Below are 18,440 nucleotides of genomic sequence, written 5' to 3' on the forward strand. Positions count from 1 at the left end.
TAATAATCAAATTAAATACGAATATAGATAAGGAAAATGGTATATTTACGGATTGGTTAGCGAGTAACACTGTTAAGAAATGTAATTACACCATAGGTGACTATTGTTTGAATTGTTGTTGACTTTTTTCCGGGTAAAAGAAAAGTTTAGAACTTTGACTCTGAGCTTTGTTTAATCCTCTCTATAGGATCCTTCATGCTTTATTCTTCGCTGACCTCATAACTAATTGATTGGTGATTCCAAGAGTAATGTTCAACACCAGAGAGATGTTCTCAAACTAATTACAATTCACATCGCTTATTAACATCACAGCCTTTCCAAGACTTTTATTATTCTTAGCAATGAAAATCAACAATCTAAATGCACAAAGAAACCGGTTATTTTGCAGGGTCGTTGTTAAGATTGTCTCAGACCTCATCTTTCCCATTGTAAAAGTGTCTGAAAACACAAGAGAAGTCCTTCGTTTCATGTCCTTCCTCGCACATCTTCTTGTAACTGCAAAAACAAAAAAACAAAATCTTCAGCTTGATGTGTGTGCTTTTTGCTTCATAAGAAATTTCTACGTTGTTTCCATAAAGTTTCATTCACAAGCCTTCTTTGTTCACAACAACTCATAAGGAATAGAGCTTCTAGGAGAAAAGACTACTGAAGTACTCACATTTCTTGTGCTTTGGATATCAATGGGCTTTTGTGTCCAACTTCTTCAGCTGAGGCTGCTGCGAGGTTTAGGTCTTTAGCCTGCATTTCCAATACACTATATACATGAAAGACTTGTGTAACAAAAGAAATGTGCTTTAGAGACATTTTACAGGATCAATGATATAGAGATTTCTTAAGAAACTGACCATAAGTTTGGAGGCGAAACCGCCATTGTAATCCCTTGAAGATGGCACACCTTTCATCACTCCTGGAACTGGATTGTATGCGTCACTGCGGTTATCATAATATAAGGAAAGGAAGTTAAGAATTTGGTGTGCTTGCTCTTGATGAGAAGACGATTATAAATTTGAAGAGGTCATTTCATTTACTTACCTGCTCCAACAACGGCCACTAGATGTGTTTAAGACTTCTGTTAAAGTACTGGCAGATATTCCAAGTGACTGACCAAGAGCTAAGGCTTCTGAAGTGCCGAGCATACTCACGGCCATTGCCAGATTGTTACAAATCTTTGCGGCCTAAGTTTAAAACAAAACATGTCGTTTCTCAGTCTATTATCCTTAAGAATTGTAGAGACAAATATACCAAAGATCAAGATAATAGAGATACTGTAACAGAGTTACGGAAACATGGTATAAAGCGAACTTACAGATCCATTTCCTGAACCACCACAGTAGATGGAGGTTCTGCCCATTGACTGAAGTATTGGTCTAGCGGCTAAGTAAGCATCTTCGGGACCTCCAACCTACAGAACGTGCAGTTGTATCAATGCCATTGTGCTCTTGTAGGTATACAAGCACACATAATCTTCAAACTTGATGTTATATAAAGGATGTGATTCAAATAATGTAGAAGATAAGAGAGTCGTCAACATACCATGAAAGTAAGTGTACCAGCTTCTGCAGCAAGAACACCTCCAGAGACGGGAGCATCCAACATGACTGGCTTTTCCCAATTATCTACATCAAAGATGCTTGAAACTAGTGAAAATGAAACAATCTCGACTTGTTCACAAGAAGAACAAAATGAAGCTGTTGTTAACTCATAAGAAGAAACTAACTTCCTTCCAAATCCTATCTAAGCTTTACCTCTCTTTTCTTTCAAATTACAATTAGAAACAGCAAGTGAGATTTTTCGAGTTGTTTGTGGATCAATAGTGGATGAATCTATAAACAAAGCAGGTCTTATATCATTTTCTCCAAGAAGCAACCCATTTGTTCCTGTGTACACATCCATCACCTACATCAATCACAATTTTTTTTCCTTCATAAAAATCATCCAATCAATTGAAGATTAACATTCTTTCAGTACCAGGAGTAAACAACAATACTATCTCGTAGACTAGGTGCAGCTAATCATACAGCTAACAGGACGATCTTTCAAACTGTTTTCATATAAAACTATTGCTAAAGGTAAATAACTTACATGAGATGATGAAGGCAACATTGTAATCACAACTTCGCTATCTTGTGCAACTTCATAAGGAGTTTCTCTAGAAGAGACTCCCATTTCAGTGAACATTTTCATAACATCACGGTTTCTGAAAATTCAAACACAAGTATATGCACAAGAAAGTTAATCAAAGGAATCAACATTAACCAAATATGAAAATTGATAGGCAGCAAAACGCACTCAAAGTACATTACATGTCATGAACGGTAACTTTATATCCAGCTCTAATTAGATTATTCACCATTCTGAATCCCATATTTCCAAGTCCTATGAAACCAACATTCTGACAAAACAGCAAAAATGAGACTTCATTTACATAAATTTTGGGTACTGAATCAGACAAATTTTGCTGTTAAAAATCTAATCCAGACAACTTTTTTTGCAGAACTGATGAATTTAGATAAGTGGTCAAGATCAATAAGCAATTTGGCCACTAAAATTCTTATTAACTATGCTCGAGATTACAAAAGTTAAGATCTTTTATTCCAACTACCTTAAGGATCATGTTTTAGAACGTTTCAATAAAATTCTAGGTGACTTATGAGGAAAAGAGATTATGTTTTCTGATCATGAAGACAATTTAAAAAGCAGAACCTGGAATTGATTTGAATTTTGAGACGAAGAAGAGAACCGGTGGAGCGACCCAGACACGAAATTGGTTTTGAATTTAGAAAGACAAAGTAGAGTTTGCGCTCTGCGAATCGCCATTGATGAATTTCTTCAAACTCAGAGCAAGTTAACAATTAGCAAATGAGAGTGAGTTTTAGACGTAAGTGTGTAATCTCATCAAAACACTCAGATTTTTGTTTTTTGAATTATGACCCCTTAACTATTAATTTATTCTGAACCCGGACATTTACTTTCAACATTATCAGTAGAACCCAAATAATTGGTCTGATGCCCTTGTCTCTTCCGGTCTTCCCTAGTCAACGTAGTCAGCATGTGGGACCCATTTTCCTACGCGGTATTTATTTCGCTTCTACATTTTCCTACTAATTAATGTGGTATCAACTTCAAAAATATTTATTTGTCCGAATATTCATTACTATTTTTTCTGGATTGTTCAAAAAATCATGTTTCATTTACTACACATTTTCCTTGCAAGCTTTTAATATCTGTATTTTGGTGTAAATAACATTCACTCCGAACTCTCATTACTCTTTTTATTTTCCCTATTATTTATTTATGTAAATTCATTTATTGCAAGTTTCTACCAAAATTTATTAGAACACTGCGCAATTTTCGCTTATTTTCCCAATGCTGTAAATCTCTCTCACTAAAGGCAAGGACATAGACTCATAACCATATTGGATAAACCCTTTCACGTCCACCATGGTCACACTCACTAAAAACATTAGTGTAAGTAGCTTTTTTCATTTTTTTTGGATTCCTTTCCCGGGCCATTCCAGGCGGGTAATTAAACTATATTTTAAATCTTTCCTCACTGAAAAGACTATGAAAAAGTAAATTAATATATAATTTTCTTCTCGTGAACCCATGAAAATAATTTCTTGCTATTTTACTTTTTATTTAGGGTTTTTGATTTGGTGTCCGTTCACACGCTTCAAGACTTACCCTTTTACAAGGTCCTTGTCGTTCGTCACTGTCGAACGTGAAAACTAGCAAAACATTTTCTCTATCTTTAATTTTGTTTTGGCTTCTTTCTTTTGTTCTTAAACAGTGACAATCTTTTAAGGGTTTTTAATTTTTAAAGTGACCCACAAAGATTTCCCTCAGTTAGCTCAGTGACTCAGTCTACAACACTGTTGAGCTTAATCCAAAACCCCGTGCAGTTCATGAGCTAATGAACAAAATGATTCTGCTTTAAAGTTTTTGTCTTCCTTCTTCTTCAACTCTGTCGACATTGTTCTTGCAGTGAGAAGCTTTTTTCATCCCCGTAAGTTTAAAAATCCTCACTTTTCATTTATCTCTTTGCTTTGGAGTTAGGTTAGATCTCGGAATGGGACCCAAATATTGAATAGCCCATTTGTTCATTTAATGTTTTTTTCAGCTGATTCCCTTTGAGTGAAGATTGTCTCTTCTCACTCAGTAGCATTACTGCATTTTGTTTGATTGGGGTTTCTCAGAAGATTTGTTCATCTTAGGTAAAGTTTCTTTCTTTAGCTTCTGTTTTTTTTTTTATCAGAGTGAAATTTCTGGTATTGTTGATTTTTGCAGAAAGATTTAAACTTTTTTTTGGTAACATTGATGGGTTTTGTCTTATTTCATTATGTTTTATGTCAGATTTACTTGGGGTTCCATGAATTTTCTGCGTTGGTGAGCTGGAAAAGTTGTTGGGATTCTTCAAAAACTGTAGCTTTTTGGGGGAAAAGATTTGAAGTCAAGGAAGGATGAATCTTTCTAGGATTTTGTTACTCTCCATGTTTTTTCTATCTGCAATGGGGCAACTTCCATCACAGGACATCATGGCATTGCTTGAATTCAAGAAAGGCATCAAACATGACCCTACAGGGTTTGTCCTTAATTCATGGAACGATGAGTCTATTGACTTCAATGGTTGTCCTTCTTCATGGAATGGTATTGTCTGCAATGGCGGTAATGTGGCTGGTGTTGTTTTGGATAATTTGGGTTTGACTGCTGATGCTGATTTCAGTCTGTTCTCCAACTTGACAAAGCTTGTCAAGCTATCTATGTCAAACAATTCCCTTTCTGGTGTGTTGCCAAATGATTTAGGCAGTTTCAAAAGCCTCCAGTTCCTGGATTTATCAGATAATCTGTTCTCTTCTTCATTGCCTAAAGAGATTGGTAGATCAGTAAGCTTGAGGAATCTTTCTTTATCTGGTAACAACTTTTCTGGTGAGATTCCAGAGTCTATGGGTGGTTTGATTTCACTTCAGTCGTTGGATATGAGTAGCAACTCCTTATCTGGACCTTTGCCAAAGTCCTTGACAAGGCTGAACGATCTGCTGTACTTGAATCTGTCTTCTAATGGATTCACGGGGAAAATGCCAAGGGGCTTTGAGTTGATTTCAAGTCTTGAAGTGCTTGATTTGCATGGTAATTCAATTGATGGTAATCTTGATGGGGAGTTTTTCCTTTTAACGAATGCGAGCTATGTCGATATCAGTGGAAACAGATTGGTGACGACGTCTGGGAAACTGTTACCTGGTGTTTCTGAGAGTATCAAGCACTTGAATCTCAGCCATAATCAGCTTGAAGGTTCATTGACTAGTGGGTTTCAGTTGTTTCAGAACTTAAAAGTCTTGGATCTTAGCTACAACATGTTATCTGGAGAATTACCAGGTTTCAATTATGTCTATGATCTTGAAGTTCTCAAGCTTAGCAACAACAGATTCTCAGGTTCCCTTCCCAATAATTTGTTAAAAGGTGACTCTTTGCTTTTAACAACGCTGGATTTAAGTGGCAACAATCTCTCAGGTATGCTCTTGGCTTTATCTTCTACATAGTGGAAATTGTTATATGTTAACGGTGGCACCAAGAAAACTAGAAATCTAATATTTTTTTATTGGTTTTCCTTTTGTGTTTCAGGGCCAGTAAGTTCTATCATGTCAACTACTCTTCACACCCTTGATCTTTCTTCAAATTCACTGACCGGGGAGCTTCCTCTCTTGACTGGGGGATGTGTTTTACTCGATCTCTCAAACAACCAGTTTGAAGGAAATCTGACAAGATGGTCAAAATGGGAGAATATAGAGTACCTTGATCTAAGCCAGAACCATTTCACTGGGTCGTTCCCAGACGCAACTCCCCAGCTTCTGCGAGCAAATCATCTTAATCTTTCCTACAATAAGCTCACAGGCTCACTTCCAGAACGGATTCCAACTCACTATCCGAAGCTTCGGGTACTTGATATAAGTTCTAACAGCTTAGAAGGGCCAATTCCAGGTGCGTTACTATCCATGCCCACTTTGGAGGAAATCCACCTTCAAAACAATGGCATGACAGGTAACATCGGACCCCTGCCTTCTTCTGGTTCCAGAATCCGTCTTCTTGATCTTTCTCACAACCGGTTTGACGGGGATCTTCCTGGTGTATTCGGGTCTTTAACCAATCTTCAAGTGCTGAATCTCGCAGCAAATAATTTGTCTGGCTCTTTGCCTAGCTCCATGAATGACATTGTCTCTCTAAGCTCATTAGACGTATCCCAGAATCATTTCACTGGACCACTCCCAAGCAACTTATCTAGCAACATTATGGCCTTCAACGTGTCATATAATGATCTATCAGGGACTGTGCCAGAGAATCTGAAGAACTTCCCTCCGCCTTCCTTTTATCCTGGAAACAGCAAGCTCGTCTTGCCTGCTGGGTCCCCTGGATCAAGTGCATCAGAAGCTTCCAAGAATAAATCCACGAACAAACTTGTTAAGGTTGTCATAATAGTTTCTTGCGCTGTTGCTCTAATTATTCTCATCCTTGTGGCTATCCTCCTTTTCTGCATCTGCAAATCAAGAAGGCGCGAAGAACGTAGTATTACTGGTAAAGAAACTAATAGGCGGGCTCAAACTATCCCCTCAGGCAGCGGAGGTGGTATGGTTGTCTCTGCTGAGGATCTGGTTGCTTCAAGAAAAGGCTCATCATCCGAAATCCTCAGTCCAGATGAAAAACTAGCTGTTGCAACCGGCTTCTCTCCTTCTAAGACCAGCAATTTGTCTTGGTCACCTGGCTCAGGAGATTCATTCCCAGCTGATCAGCAACTAGCACGGCTTGATGTGAGGTCACCAGATAGACTTGTGGGAGAGCTGCATTTTCTGGATGATTCAATTAAGTTGACTCCAGAGGAATTATCAAGGGCACCAGCTGAAGTTCTGGGAAGAAGTAGCCACGGCACTTCTTACAGGGCAACGCTGGATAATGGAGTGTTTCTAACAGTGAAATGGCTAAGAGAAGGAGTGGCAAAGCAGAGAAAGGAGTTTGCTAAAGAGGTGAAGAAATTTTCTAACATTAGACATCCTAATGTTGTGACTCTCCGAGGGTACTATTGGGGTCCAACGCAACACGAGAAGCTTATTCTTTCAGATTATATATCGCCTGGAAGCCTTGCCAGCTTCCTTTACGGTAATGCTCCTTTCAATAAACTTCTCTAAGTATTATATGTATGTGCAGTATTTTTCATCAAGCTTACGGTTCTTGTTTGATGACAGATCGACCGGGCAGGAAAGGCCCTCCCTTAGCCTGGACCCAACGGTTGAAAATCGCAGTTGATGTGGCACGTGGTCTAAACTACCTCCATTTCGACAGAGCTGTTCCACACGGTAACCTCAAGGCAACAAACATTCTCTTAGATGGAGCAGAGCTAAACGCGCGTGTGGCAGATTACTGCCTCCACCGTCTCATGACACAAGCAGGCACAGTCGAACAGATTCTAGACGCAGGAATCCTCGGTTACCGAGCTCCCGAGCTAGCAGCTTCAAGAAAACCATTACCTTCTTTCAAATCAGATGTATATGCGTTTGGTGTGATACTTCTTGAGATCCTAACCGGAAGATGTGCAGGAGATGTAATCACAGGTGAGCAAGAAGGTGTTGATCTAACCGATTGGGTTAGGTTACGTGTTGCAGAAGGGCGTGGTGCAGAATGCTTTGATTCGGTATTGACTCAGGAGATGGGAAGTGATCCGGTAACAGAAAAAGGCATGAAAGAAGTTCTTGGGATTGCTTTGAGGTGTATAAGATCAGTTTCTGAGAGACCTGGTATTAAGACCATTTACGAAGATCTTTCTTCTATTTAGGAACAATGTTTTTTTTTTTTTTTATGTTTTGTAGGTTCCAATAGAGTTTGGTTCCTCTGAATGTGTTCTCCTTTGTCAAGTTCATGTTCTGTTTCGGGAGAAACATGTTCTTGATTCAAGGTACTAGTGTGTTGTGTCTTCTGTTAGTTTACTTTACATTTTCCCTGTAAAAAAACGAAATCTGCTCATGTCTCATGAGTGAATGAAATTTCATTTTTTCCCATTTATATTCTCTCTTCTTGGAAGTTGCTAAATTGTGTTTCATGTTCCGGTTAGACTTAACCGAGTCTTTGAATTAGGAATCTTAACTTAGATGTTACGTTTTGTATTATATATGATCTTTCTCCAGACCCTAATCCTAGAAACCCTAATCCCAAAGTCCGAATGGAAAGACCAATACATCTCCCGGAGGCTATATTGACGGAGATTCTAGCGAGATTGTCTTTGAGAAGCATCTATAGATGCAAATCGGTAAGCAAAACATGGAAATCGTCAATCAAAACATGGAACTGTTGATGCACGAATCACACAAGTACGAAAATGGGATCTCTAGGGAAGGAAGAAGAATCTTTCTATTAATGACGAGCCCGCGACTTAGGCGAATTGGACGGATTACAAAGGATGATTTCTTCAACAAGCATAAATGGAAAAAGAACGAGCCGATTGTAGATGAAAGACGAGCTTGAGGCCGGAAAACGATCTTGATATCCGAGGAAGAATAGAGTTTATTCGTTTTATAGCTGAACCTTGGAACTTATTTTGGGGTTTTGACTTGGGTTTGGGCATTGGGCCAAGTAGGCCCAATCCGACCCCTAACAGTTGCCCCCCAATCCTGATGCATCGTTGATGACGTGGATCAGGATTTCAGGCGCTCGAAACTCAATCGAAGGAAGTAAAAAGTCGCGCATGGGGAAGACGCAATGTTTGGTTTGTCTTTCAATTTTCTCAAGGTTCGGAGATCGAAGCGTCGCATGGCTTTCAAAGTATAGGCTGCTATCACGACGATGTGCTGTCTCGGTGATAGTCAAGCGAGACGACAAGGAAGGTTAAAAGGGGCCGCCTCGAGTGTTGCGTGACCGTCACATTTCTGAAGAGCCTCCTGGATCAAAGTGGTCGTCTGGTGTTCAAGTTGGGATGTTCGAGTCATTCGAAAGTGGTTCTTTGAGGGGGAGAGGGAAGAGACGAGGGTCGTTAATCGTGATGAACAACGAGCGAGTGTTCCGAACTCGTCCGATGCGTTTTGCGTGCCAATGATCATTATTGGAGTTATCGTTTCGTTTGAAGGAGGCGTTCCTTTTGCTTTTAACTCGTGTTTGTGCTGAGCTCGCTGTTTGAGAGGCAAGACTGCTCAAGCGTTGGCCGATCTAGACAAAATCTTGAGCCGAGGTTGAAAAGATGAGTGGAAAGTATAATAATTTAGTTGAACGTGCTTTTTCAGGGAGAAAAGAGCTTTGGGAGCGTCGGTTGGAGTATGACAACTTCGTTCAAAGGTCGGCGGTTGATAAGATGGCGGAGCTCATCGAGAAGCGATTGGATCGGATCAAGACCTATATTGACGATACGAAGGTGGCGGAGCCAAAGTTTTTCAATTCAATCAAGTGTATGGAAACATCAAGACTCTCGAGGCGTCGATCGAAGGCGGCGAGGTGGAGATAAAGTCGGATGAGACGATGTCGAGATTAGAAGCGGATGTTGAGGAGTTGAAGGACGAGGTGAAAACCTTCAATATTCATCATCTCATGGTCGGAGAATTTGGCGTTTATACTATATTTACCGAGCTCAGGTCTGAACTTTGTTACTCTGCTTTGCTTCAGAGTAGCAAGGAAGATGACGATCACGCAGATGGACGAGATGGTCAAGAAGGTCGAGTCGGGGAACGAATCATTGATCAGGTCGTAGTGCAAGATGAGACCACGGGCGTCGACGGCTGAGATCGTAGAACCTTCGTTATTCGTGCGTTTCGTTCAAGGGTTGAGATGGGCGAGTACGACTTTATCGGTGCGTCATTTAAGATGAGCGCATGATCGATCTTCTGCTGTGATTCGAATGTGCAAGTGCAATCGTAGGCAGCTTTAGTTCGTCGAAATGGTGTAAGCATCGAGCTTGTACGGTGAATTCTTCGGGGGGTAACGGCGTCGAGATGATTTGTATAGCGATTACGGAGGTGTAGGTTTGGCATACATATATATATATATATATATGTGTATATATACCCCCCCCTTTTTTTTTTGAAAAACAAAGCCGGTGTGGAACTCGATCATTTGAGAATTTTTGCGAATCGGCGTGGCGGTTGAGTGTGCAGGCGTTGACACGAACGTGCGAACGGTGAACTCGGTGCTCATTGCGAATGATGCGTCGTTTTTGAAGCGAACGAGATGAGTTCGGTTTCAAACCTTTAGGACGTTTCGTTATTCCTGGGAATTCAGTTTAGGGGAATGCCCCGGTTCGGTGTGAAGCGAAAGTAATGAATTCGATCACAAAACTTTGGGATTATTCTGACGAAACCAAAGTTCGTCGAAACTATTGATTCCAACGTAACGGTACGAGCGCGGAGCTCGGCTTAATCTGTCGTCCGACAAAACCAAAGTTGTCGAAACTATTGATTCCGTCGTAACGGTGCGAGCGTGGAGCTCGGCTTAATCTCTCGTCCGACGAAACCAAAGTTGTCGAAACTATTGATTCCGTCAAAACGGTGCGAGCGCGGAGCTCGGCTTAATCTGTCGTCCGACGAAACCAAAGTTGTCGAAACTATTGATTCCGTCGAAGCGGTGCGAGCGGGGAGCTCGGCTTAATCTGTCGTCCGACGAAACCAAAGTTGTCGAAACTATTGATTCCGTCAAAACGGTACGAGCGCGGAGCTCGGCTTAATCTGTCGTCCGACGAAACCAAAGTTGTCGAAACTATTGATTCCGTCGTAACGGTGCGAGCGTGGAGCTCGGCTTAATCTCTCGTCCGACGAAACCAAAGTTGTCGAAACTAGATTCCGTCAAAACGGTGCGAGCGCGGAGCTCGGCTTAATCTGTCGTCCGACGAAACCAAAGTTGTCGAAACTATTGATTCCGTCGAAGCGGTGCGAGCGGGGAGCTCGGCTTAATCTGTCGTCCGACGAAACCAAAGTTGTCGAAACTATTGATTTCGTCGAAGCGGTGCGAGCGCGGAGCTCGGCTTAATCTGTCGTCCGACGAAACCAAAGTTGTCGAAACTATTGATTTCGTCAAAACGGTGCGAGCGCGGAGCTCGGCTTAATCTGTCGTCCGACGAAACCAAAGTTGTCGAAACTATTGATTCCGTCAAAACGGTGCGAGCGCGGAGCTCGGCTTAATCGGTTGTCAGACGAAACCAAAGTTTGTCGAAACTATTGATTCCGTCGAAACGGTGCGAGCGCGGAGCTCGGCTTAGCACTCCCTTAAGTGTAGGTTTTATCCAAGACCGTTTTACCGATACATGGCATACTTAAAGGGGTTCGTGCGTTCGTTTATCGATCGAATGCCGGGCCAGGACACCGATGTAAATTAGCTCGATCGCTACGAGGTCCAGCGGAACCCTTTTTAAGAATAATGATGAATTGAATTACGACAAAAATGAAAATTTTACTTATCTCAACGCAAGAGTTTGTGGTACGATCGAGTTTTGACGGTCGAGTTCGTTGATACAATTATCGAAAAGACGATGCTCAATGTCTGCCCTAGTTCTTGTCAGTTCGTTCGTCCGACGTGACGTTATGCTAAGTGGCATCGTTTTCTTCGTTTTAGTGGGATGGCGTTGGAACGAGATCTCCGACGTTTTGAGTGACGATGTGAATTTCGCTGTTGAGGAGAGTTTGGCTTTTCTTCAGTTCGCCTAGCTCCAGCGGGTGCTGTTACTTTCACTTTGCAAGATGGCGCAAATGGCGTTTGGTTGGTTGCGTCGTTGTGTACGTCCAGAGCCGTCTGGTTCTTTCGTTTAGCTTCTCGTAGCCTGCCGACATGATGTGTTTTGTTAGTCGTTTTGGTGTGGTCATTGCTTTGCGGTATTCGCAAAACATTGGCGTCAGTGTCGGATCGTCGATATCTCTTATGGCGCGTCCGACCTCATGGACCCTGGAGATGGCTCAATTGATTTGGGCGTGAAGGTCTTGCACTTGGTATCTCGTTTATAGCGGTCTGAGGAATTGCCGAGCTGGGTTTGTTTAAGACAACCTGAATTTCTTCGCGTAGGTCGGGTATGCGAATAACGACTCATGTGCATGCGGCTAATTTTATCTTGTATGTGCTCTTGGGCGGCGGTTAATAATCGCGTCGCGCTGCTTTAAATGATCGATGATGATGTTGATTAGTTCTTCGCCGCGTTGGTTGGCTTTAGCCGTATCGTCCAGGCGATGAAATCAGCTAAGTGAAGCTTCTCCTTGGTCTTTTTGCAACGCTAGGTATTCAGGCGTGGGCGATAACGAGGTCGGTACAATAGATGACGCCGAGTAGTATTCTTTATTTGAGTTTTCCCGTGCGCTGACGTTATCGTCCGAGCTGCCGAGCTGGGAGTGTCATCGTCGAGGTTCTCCAAGTGACGTCCGCCTGATGACTTCTCCTCTTGTTCTTGGTTAGGCGTGAGTGATAACGAGGTCGGTATGTTTATTGAGGTTATGGGATGTTCCTCTTTGATCGGTGGCACTTCCTCGTCGGTCAGTGTTATTGTCCTGACTGCCCGGCTGGAAGTGTCATCGCCTAGGATGATGGGGTCGATAGTTCCTTGAAGTCCTTTTCTTGTCGGAGAACATGCTGCGATATCGAATGAAGAGGTCGAGTGACTGGCTCTCCCGGGGATCGACGTTGTCGTTTTACTTCCAGAGCCTGACGAGTCGGTATCGAATGCTCCATGTAGTCTGTTTGTTGTCACTTTGCTTCGTCGCTGGGTCGTAGTTTTGAGAGATATCTTCGAGCTATCCCCCTACCTGGCGCGCCAACCGTTGATGCACGAATCACACAAGTACGAAAATGGGATCTCTAGGGAAGGAAGAAGAATCGTTCTATTAATGACGAGCCCGCGACTTAGGCGAATTGGACGGATTACAAAGGATGATTTCTTCAACAAGCATAAATGGAAAAAGAACGAGCCGATTGTAGATGAAAGACGAGCTTGAGGCCGGAAAACGATCTTGATATCCGAGGAAGAATAGAGTTTATTCGTTTTATAGCTGAACCTTGTAAAAGGCTGCCTACGTACCCTCAGAAAGGGATCAAGCCACACGTAGTTCATATTAGAATAAGTGAGCTAGGCCGTCATTGGAGGTAGGTCGGCAGGTAGTTGACGAGCCGGCAAATGTGCGACGAGCTGGATGAACCGTGGTAGAGAGACTTGGACAAACCGAGTTGTTTGCTGGTGTAGACGAGCTGGGCGACGAGATAGGTGGACTATGCAGTCAATGGACGAACTGCCGCTAGGCGAGGAGGTAGATGAGTTTTGCAGTCGAGGGATGAGCTGATAGCTAGACGAGGAGTTGGTCGAGCTGAGGAAGAGCTTGAAGACGAGCTGAGGAGCTTGATGACGAGCTGAGGAGCTTGAGGACGAGCCGAGGAGCTTGAAGAGCTTAAAGGCGATCTGAAGAGCTTGACGAAGAGGAGCGAGCTAACGAGCTTCTTGAGAAGGGCGAGACCCCAATTCTTGAGAAGGGCGAGACCCCAAATACAATCAACAATGTATGCTTTTTTCCGTTTCTTGCGTTTTGGGTTTCTTTATTTCTTATCTCTATTGAGACAAGTCTGTTGGCCCTTGAGACCCCAATTCATTGGTGTTTCTTAAACCGGATATGTATAACTGTCTAAAACAAAATTTAAAATAGCCTAGTAAACCGATGGTTATGACTGTTACGGTTTCCGGTTAGTCTTAACCGACTCTTTCAATTACAAATCCAATCTTCTCGTCGTCGTCGTCGTCTCTATTTCTCTACCACCGTTGATGTTAGGGTTTCGGCTGTATTCTCACCGCTGCTGACGGAGACGGCCCGAATCCGCAATTTAATCTTCGAGGTTCGATTTTAGTGAAGAACAAGATTCAATAGTGATATGCAGATCTCATGTCTCCCAATTTCGATTCCTTCGATCACTCCTCGAACCTCAATTCCACTCTTACCATCACTCTCCTCAAATCCTCGCCGCATTTTCAACCTCACTTCACTTCAGAGCCCAAATCACTGTTTCTTCAAAAGATTACATAAATCTCAGACTGGTTTCAGCAATCCAGTTTTGGCTGCCATGAGAAGAGAAGAAGATGTTGAAGTCGATGATTCGTTTTATATGAGAAAGTGTGTGGAGCTAGCAAAAAGAGCAATTGGGTGTACAAGTCCTAATCCTATGGTAGGTTGTGTCATTGTCAAAGATGGTGACATTGTTGGCCAAGGGTTTCATCCCAAAGCTGGTCAGCCTCATGCTGAGGTAACAAAAATTCAATCTTTCTTTGTTGGGTTACTGAAAATGAGCAAACTTTAAGTCTTGCTTGTGGAATTGTTGTTGTTGGCATTGGTATGGTAGGTGTTTGCTCTTAGAGATGCTGGAGAGTTAGCTGAGAATGCTACTGCTTATGTTAGTTTGGAACCATGTAATCATTACGGAAGAACACCGCCGTGTACAGAAGCATTGATTAAGGCTAAGGTGAGAAGAGTTGTTATTGGGATGGTTGATCCGAATCCAATTGTTTTTTCTTCGGGTATTAGTCGGTTGAAAGATGCTGGAATCGATGTTACTGTGAGTGTTGAAGAAGAGTTATGCAAGAAGATGAATGAGGGATTCATCCATCGAATGTTAACAGGGAAGCCTTTTCTCGCCCTCAGGTAAAGTTCATTGCTTCTCTTGAGTGGAGACAAATCCGAGTCAATAGATTGTTTTTAAGTTTTGAAAATCTTTGCAGGTATTCTATGTCTGTCAATGGTTGTTTGCTAGACAAGATTGGGCAAGGGGCTTCGGATAGTGGTGGATACTACTCGAAGCTATTGCAGGAATATGATGCGATAATACTTTCTTCCTCGTTATCGGATGAACTCTCGAGCATTTCTTCACAAGAAGCTATTAATGTTTCGATCCAACCTATTCAGATCATAGTAGCTAGCAATGCACAACAGTCTCATATCCTTGCTTCTTCCCACACTGTGGAAGAATCGGGTCCAAAAGTTGTAGTTTTCACCGCAAAGGAATCGGTTGCAGAATCCGGAATCAGTAGTAGCGGGGTCGAAACCGTAGTATTGGAAAAGATAAACTTGGATTCCATTTTGGATTATTGTTACAACCGTGGACTATGCAGTGTCTTGTTAGATTTGAGGGGGAACGTCAAAGACCTTGAAGTTCTTCTGAGAGATGGATTTGAGCAGAAACTATTGCAGAAAGTAATTATTGAGGTCTTGCCGGAATGGAGCACAAAAGATGAGAGACAGATCGCGTCGATGAAGTGGTTAGAATCAAAGCATGTGAAAGATTTGCAGTCTAAGCAATTAGGTGGAAGCGTTTTGCTAGAGGGCTATTTTTGATGTTTTCATGTATGAATGAATACAAGTCATGATATTTACCTTTTTTAAAGCATAGTATTATTAAGGTTTTACAGATCCTATTATTAATAGATTGATAACAGATTTTTGAGAAAATGTTGTATTTTCAAAAGAAAATATTTTCACATGTTGAGAATCTGATTCGACCTTCTATGGCCTACACATGATGGGTATCCTAAGATGAGATGTTTTTTCTTAATTGGAGTTCATAAACCAAAACCCATAAAAAAAATTAAGGATGTGTAATAGAATGTGAAGTACATTCAATGAGAACTGATTGTTGATGTCGATTGCGTTACAAATTTGACAATTCTTTTTGGATTTTGGTGGAAATGTGAACTAACTGACAACAAACATCAACCATGTTGGATTTGTTTTTGTCAAAACCGATATATCTAGAGATATTCGAAAGAAAGAACGAAATAAACACTATACAATAGTCAATTTTAAATCACTTTATGATTTAACAATCCTAAGTTCCTAACTTCAAATTTAAGATTTACAATAGCATGAATTTTAGTCTTTCTTATTGTTTCATAGCATTATTGTATTAAAAAATTACTCTACAGTTACACCATCTCTCTTTATAATGGTTGTTTCAATTGAGTTAATCATTTACTATTAATCTGAAAATTTGTAGTATGAATGTTATTGTTGGTACACAAATTGGTGATGGAACAAAAGATTAAGAGGATATCTTTTATGTCGACAATGGTCGAGTGGTTCAACAAAATCCACGCAATCGCCTGAGCGAAAAAGTTGACCATACTCAGCCCCACCACTCTCCACTTCATAACCTTTTTCTTTTATCCTTCTTCCTTTTGCATTTATACAAGTATTTTCCAATGACGGAATGCAGAAAGAAAAAAATTTGTTAAGCAAATGTCATAAAATATAAAAATATCTATAGCAAGTGACTGTAACTACGATTAACTCAACCGATTGGAGAATTGAGTAACTTATATCGAACTCAAGTTCGAACATACGCTATATATGAGAGTCAAAATTATTGATCAAAATATGCAATGTAATGGTCCAAAATTCAAAATATTACCAAAAAGAAATTCTATAAGTTAATGTTGGAATTATGATAATAAAAAAATACTAATTGATAGATATGAAACAATTTAAGACGATCCATTTGAGACCCGGGAAATAGATTAGTTTATCAAGTATTAATTTATAAAGATTTTACTTTGGACTATTTGTTCAAAAAACTACGTGATGATGAGTTTTCTATGCAAAATCAATTACCGATATGTGGATGATTCTTGTCTTTTGTAGTAATGTTGGTTATCTTTCACTCTTAATGAGAGGTTTAATATCATGTGAGAGTTAACGAGCTTCTTATTTGAGTCAATTGTAGATAAATAGCTTAACATATGCCCTTATAAACTAGCGTTGATTCTCAATCCAATTTGAAACTATTAACAGAACCATTAAAAACTATATATGAACACATAAAATATATAATTGACCATAACGACGAGTCAAGATATATATTTAAAGAACTTACTTTTTTCCACTTTGTTTTGCTTTTTTTTTTTTTAGTCTTTGGTACATATATATTACAAACCCTTTTCCAGTAAATAGTTAGCACAAACTAATTATCAGATGTCACTTAAACCAACCTCCTTCTTTATATAAGCTTGGTTAACATTGAGTTTGTTATCATGGTCTATGTGAAACAATTCAGGAATAAAAAAAGAAATGGAGCCGAGCCATTCAAACACAGGTCAATCAAGATCTGTAGATCGCAAAACGGTTGAGAAAAATAGAAGGATGCAAATGAAGTCTCTCTACTCAGAACTCATCTCTCTTCTTCCTCATCATTCTTCTACGGTTTCTTCCTCTTGGCCCTCTTATATGCTTATATAATCTAAGATTCCATGTATGGGTGATGATCTTAATATTCTAAACTCTTTTATTATTTCATGTTAGGAGCCTTTAACACTACCTGATCAGCTAGATGAAGCTGCAAACTACATCAAGAAGCTACAAGTGAACGTGGAGAAAAAGAGAGAAAGGAAAAGGAACCTCGTTGCGACTACAACTTTGGAGAAACTGAATTCCGTCGGATCTTCATCGGTTTCGTCGAGCGTCGATGTCTCCGTGCCAAGAAAGCTGCCAAAAATCGAGATTCAAGAAACTGGTTCCATTTTTCACATCTTTCTTGTGACAAGCTTGGAACACAAGTTTATGTTTTGTGAGATCATTCGTGTTCTCACCGAGGAATTAGGAGCTGAGATCACTCATGCTGGATACTCCATTGTTGATGATGCTGTCTTCCACACCCTTCACTGCAAGGTATAATTCGGAAAGTAAAACATTTTTTGCAATGGAATTTAAGAATCAAACTTTGCTACTACTACTATGTTAAAACTAGGTCTAATCCAGCTTGTATACACATTGGGAATGAGTTCAAAGTTAGGGAATGATATTTATACTTGTTGTTTTTATATTTAATAAAACTTGCACTCAAAAACGCTAAGAAGCTGCATGTTCCCATCTGATTGTTAAGTTTCTACTAGCTGATTCCTATTAATATCCATATGTTAGTAAACTAAATTTAATTTATATTTTATATAGGTGGAAGAACACGATTATGGAGCTAGGAGTCAAATTCCTGAAAGACTGGAGAAGATTGTGAACAGTGTTCACTAATATTGATTCCTTGTTCCTTTATTAAAAAAAAAAGTTCTATGTTTTTGTTCCTTTTCTTGAATTATTTTTGGTGTTAGCTAGATTCCTTTTCTTGAATTGTATCATGTGCTGTGAGAGTGATGTTTCATTTGTAAGCATAATATATACTTTTCTCTACTTAAAGCTGTGAAATATATTTTGTTTTTTGGTATCAACAAAGCTGTGAAATATATGAAACTTAGGATGATGATTTTCAAGAACGAAACCAAAAAAAAAAGTTTCTTAGAATTAATACATGAACGAGCGAAATAACTTCACCTTTTTTCAATGTGTTATACTTGCCCAAGCATTTGTAATCTAGTGATAGGAGAAACTTTGGTGATAGGTGAAACTCTCAGATCCGAGTTTGAATATCCCGTGGTATTAGTTAGAAAACATTTAAATTCGGGACAGATAGTGTTGTGGTCC

The 18,440-nt window shown here is 40.3% G+C and overlaps 7 protein-coding genes and 2 long non-coding RNA genes across 10 annotated transcripts; 6 read left to right on the forward strand and 3 right to left on the reverse strand.

The window, feature by feature from the left end:
• Nucleotides 1-31: 31 nt before the first annotated feature.
• On the reverse strand, nt 32-2,887 carry AT4G20930 (6-phosphogluconate dehydrogenase family protein). Of its 2 annotated transcripts, NM_118211.5 has the most exons (10): nt 2,704-2,887; nt 2,304-2,392; nt 2,083-2,197; nt 1,746-1,896; nt 1,534-1,616; nt 1,307-1,402; nt 1,033-1,175; nt 846-930; nt 659-738; nt 32-495 (listed from the first exon to the last, which is right to left on the reverse strand). In NM_118211.5, the coding sequence occupies exons 1-10, from the start codon at nt 2,815-2,817 to the stop codon at nt 408-410; spliced, it is 1,044 nt and encodes a 347-aa protein (NP_567617.1). In that variant the 5' UTR covers nt 2,818-2,887; the 3' UTR covers nt 32-407. The 2 variants fall into 2 exon arrangements, with proteins under 2 accessions (NP_567617.1, NP_001329408.1); NM_001341465.1 differs by lacking the exon at nt 2,304-2,392.
• Nucleotides 2,888-3,644: 757 nt separating this feature from the next.
• AT4G20935 (uncharacterized protein) lies at nt 3,645-4,464 on the forward strand (the record flags this gene model as incomplete). Its single annotated transcript, NM_001341466.1, has 3 exons — nt 3,645-3,721; nt 3,824-3,896; nt 4,354-4,464. Coding segments are annotated over 3 exons (261 nt in total), but the record flags the coding sequence as incomplete, so codon positions are not given.
• A 44-nt stretch (nt 4,465-4,508) lies between these two features.
• On the forward strand, nt 4,509-8,061 carry GHR1 (Leucine-rich receptor-like protein kinase family protein; the record flags this gene model as incomplete). Its single annotated transcript, NM_001341467.1, has 3 exons — nt 4,509-5,508; nt 5,620-7,146; nt 7,233-8,061. 3 exons carry the CDS (start codon nt 4,509-4,511, stop codon nt 7,817-7,819), a joined length of 3,114 nt encoding a protein of 1,037 aa, NP_001320016.1. The 3' UTR covers nt 7,820-8,061.
• Nucleotides 8,062-8,877: 816 nt separating this feature from the next.
• On the forward strand, nt 8,878-9,177 carry AT4G06970. Its single transcript, NR_142068.1, has one exon. It is a non-coding gene; the product is annotated as an other RNA (long non-coding RNA).
• Nucleotides 9,178-9,489: 312 nt separating this feature from the next.
• Nucleotides 9,490-9,766, forward strand: AT4G20947 (putative RNA-binding protein; the record flags this gene model as incomplete). Its single annotated transcript, NM_001341468.1, has 1 exon — nt 9,490-9,766. One exon carries the CDS (start codon nt 9,490-9,492, stop codon nt 9,748-9,750), a length of 261 nt encoding a protein of 86 aa, NP_001328206.1. The 3' UTR covers nt 9,751-9,766.
• A 1,015-nt stretch (nt 9,767-10,781) lies between these two features.
• On the reverse strand, nt 10,782-11,144 carry AT4G06975. Its single transcript, NR_142069.1, has one exon. It is a non-coding gene; the product is annotated as an other RNA (long non-coding RNA).
• A 258-nt stretch (nt 11,145-11,402) lies between these two features.
• On the reverse strand, nt 11,403-12,890 carry AT4G20953 (uncharacterized protein; the record flags this gene model as incomplete). Its single annotated transcript, NM_001341469.1, has 3 exons — nt 11,403-11,776; nt 12,309-12,645; nt 12,833-12,890. 3 exons carry the CDS (start codon nt 12,888-12,890, stop codon nt 11,539-11,541), a joined length of 633 nt encoding a protein of 210 aa, NP_001329170.1. The 3' UTR covers nt 11,403-11,538.
• Nucleotides 12,891-13,024: 134 nt separating this feature from the next.
• PyrD (Cytidine/deoxycytidylate deaminase family protein) lies at nt 13,025-15,477 on the forward strand. Its single transcript, NM_118214.4, has 3 exons — nt 13,025-14,226; nt 14,323-14,621; nt 14,699-15,477. The coding sequence occupies exons 1-3, from the start codon at nt 13,858-13,860 to the stop codon at nt 15,309-15,311; spliced, it is 1,281 nt and encodes a 426-aa protein (NP_567618.1). The 5' UTR covers nt 13,025-13,857; the 3' UTR covers nt 15,312-15,477.
• Nucleotides 15,478-16,892: 1,415 nt separating this feature from the next.
• Nucleotides 16,893-18,213, forward strand: AT4G20970 (basic helix-loop-helix (bHLH) DNA-binding superfamily protein). Its single transcript, NM_118215.3, has 3 exons — nt 16,893-17,171; nt 17,271-17,636; nt 17,919-18,213. Exons 1-3 carry the CDS (start codon nt 17,040-17,042, stop codon nt 17,991-17,993), a joined length of 573 nt encoding a protein of 190 aa, NP_193829.2. The 5' UTR covers nt 16,893-17,039; the 3' UTR covers nt 17,994-18,213.
• The last annotated feature ends 227 nt before the right edge of the window (nt 18,214-18,440 follow it).

The sequence above is a fragment of the Arabidopsis thaliana genome, chromosome 4, assembly GCF_000001735.4.
Source record: "Arabidopsis thaliana chromosome 4, partial sequence".
Classification (NCBI taxonomy): Eukaryota; Viridiplantae; Streptophyta; class Magnoliopsida; order Brassicales; family Brassicaceae; genus Arabidopsis; species Arabidopsis thaliana.

Excerpts from the sequence above, each read along its gene's own strand:
- AT4G20930 (NM_118211.5), bottom strand. The coding sequence starts at position 2,817 with ATGGCGATTCGCAGAGCGCAAACTCTACTTTGTCTTTCTAAATTCAAA. Across the intron at positions 1,897-2,082 it reads TGTTGCCTTCATCATCTCAT|GTGATGGATGTGTACACAGG; the intron begins GTAAGTTATTTA and ends TGATTGATGTAG. Across the intron at positions 1,403-1,533 it reads CTGGTACACTTACTTTCATG|GTTGGAGGTCCCGAAGATGC; the intron begins GTATGTTGACGA and ends CACGTTCTGTAG.
- PyrD (NM_118214.4), top strand. The coding sequence starts at position 13,858 with ATGCAGATCTCATGTCTCCCAATTTCGATTCCTTCGATCACTCCTCGA. Across the intron at positions 14,227-14,322 it reads CTGGTCAGCCTCATGCTGAG|GTGTTTGCTCTTAGAGATGC; the intron begins GTAACAAAAATT and ends TTGGTATGGTAG. Across the intron at positions 14,622-14,698 it reads AAGCCTTTTCTCGCCCTCAG|GTATTCTATGTCTGTCAATG; the intron begins GTAAAGTTCATT and ends AAATCTTTGCAG.
- AT4G20970 (NM_118215.3), top strand. The coding sequence starts at position 17,040 with ATGGAGCCGAGCCATTCAAACACAGGTCAATCAAGATCTGTAGATCGC. Across the intron at positions 17,172-17,270 it reads TTCCTCATCATTCTTCTACG|GAGCCTTTAACACTACCTGA; the intron begins GTTTCTTCCTCT and ends ATTTCATGTTAG. Across the intron at positions 17,637-17,918 it reads TCCACACCCTTCACTGCAAG|GTGGAAGAACACGATTATGG; the intron begins GTATAATTCGGA and ends TATTTTATATAG.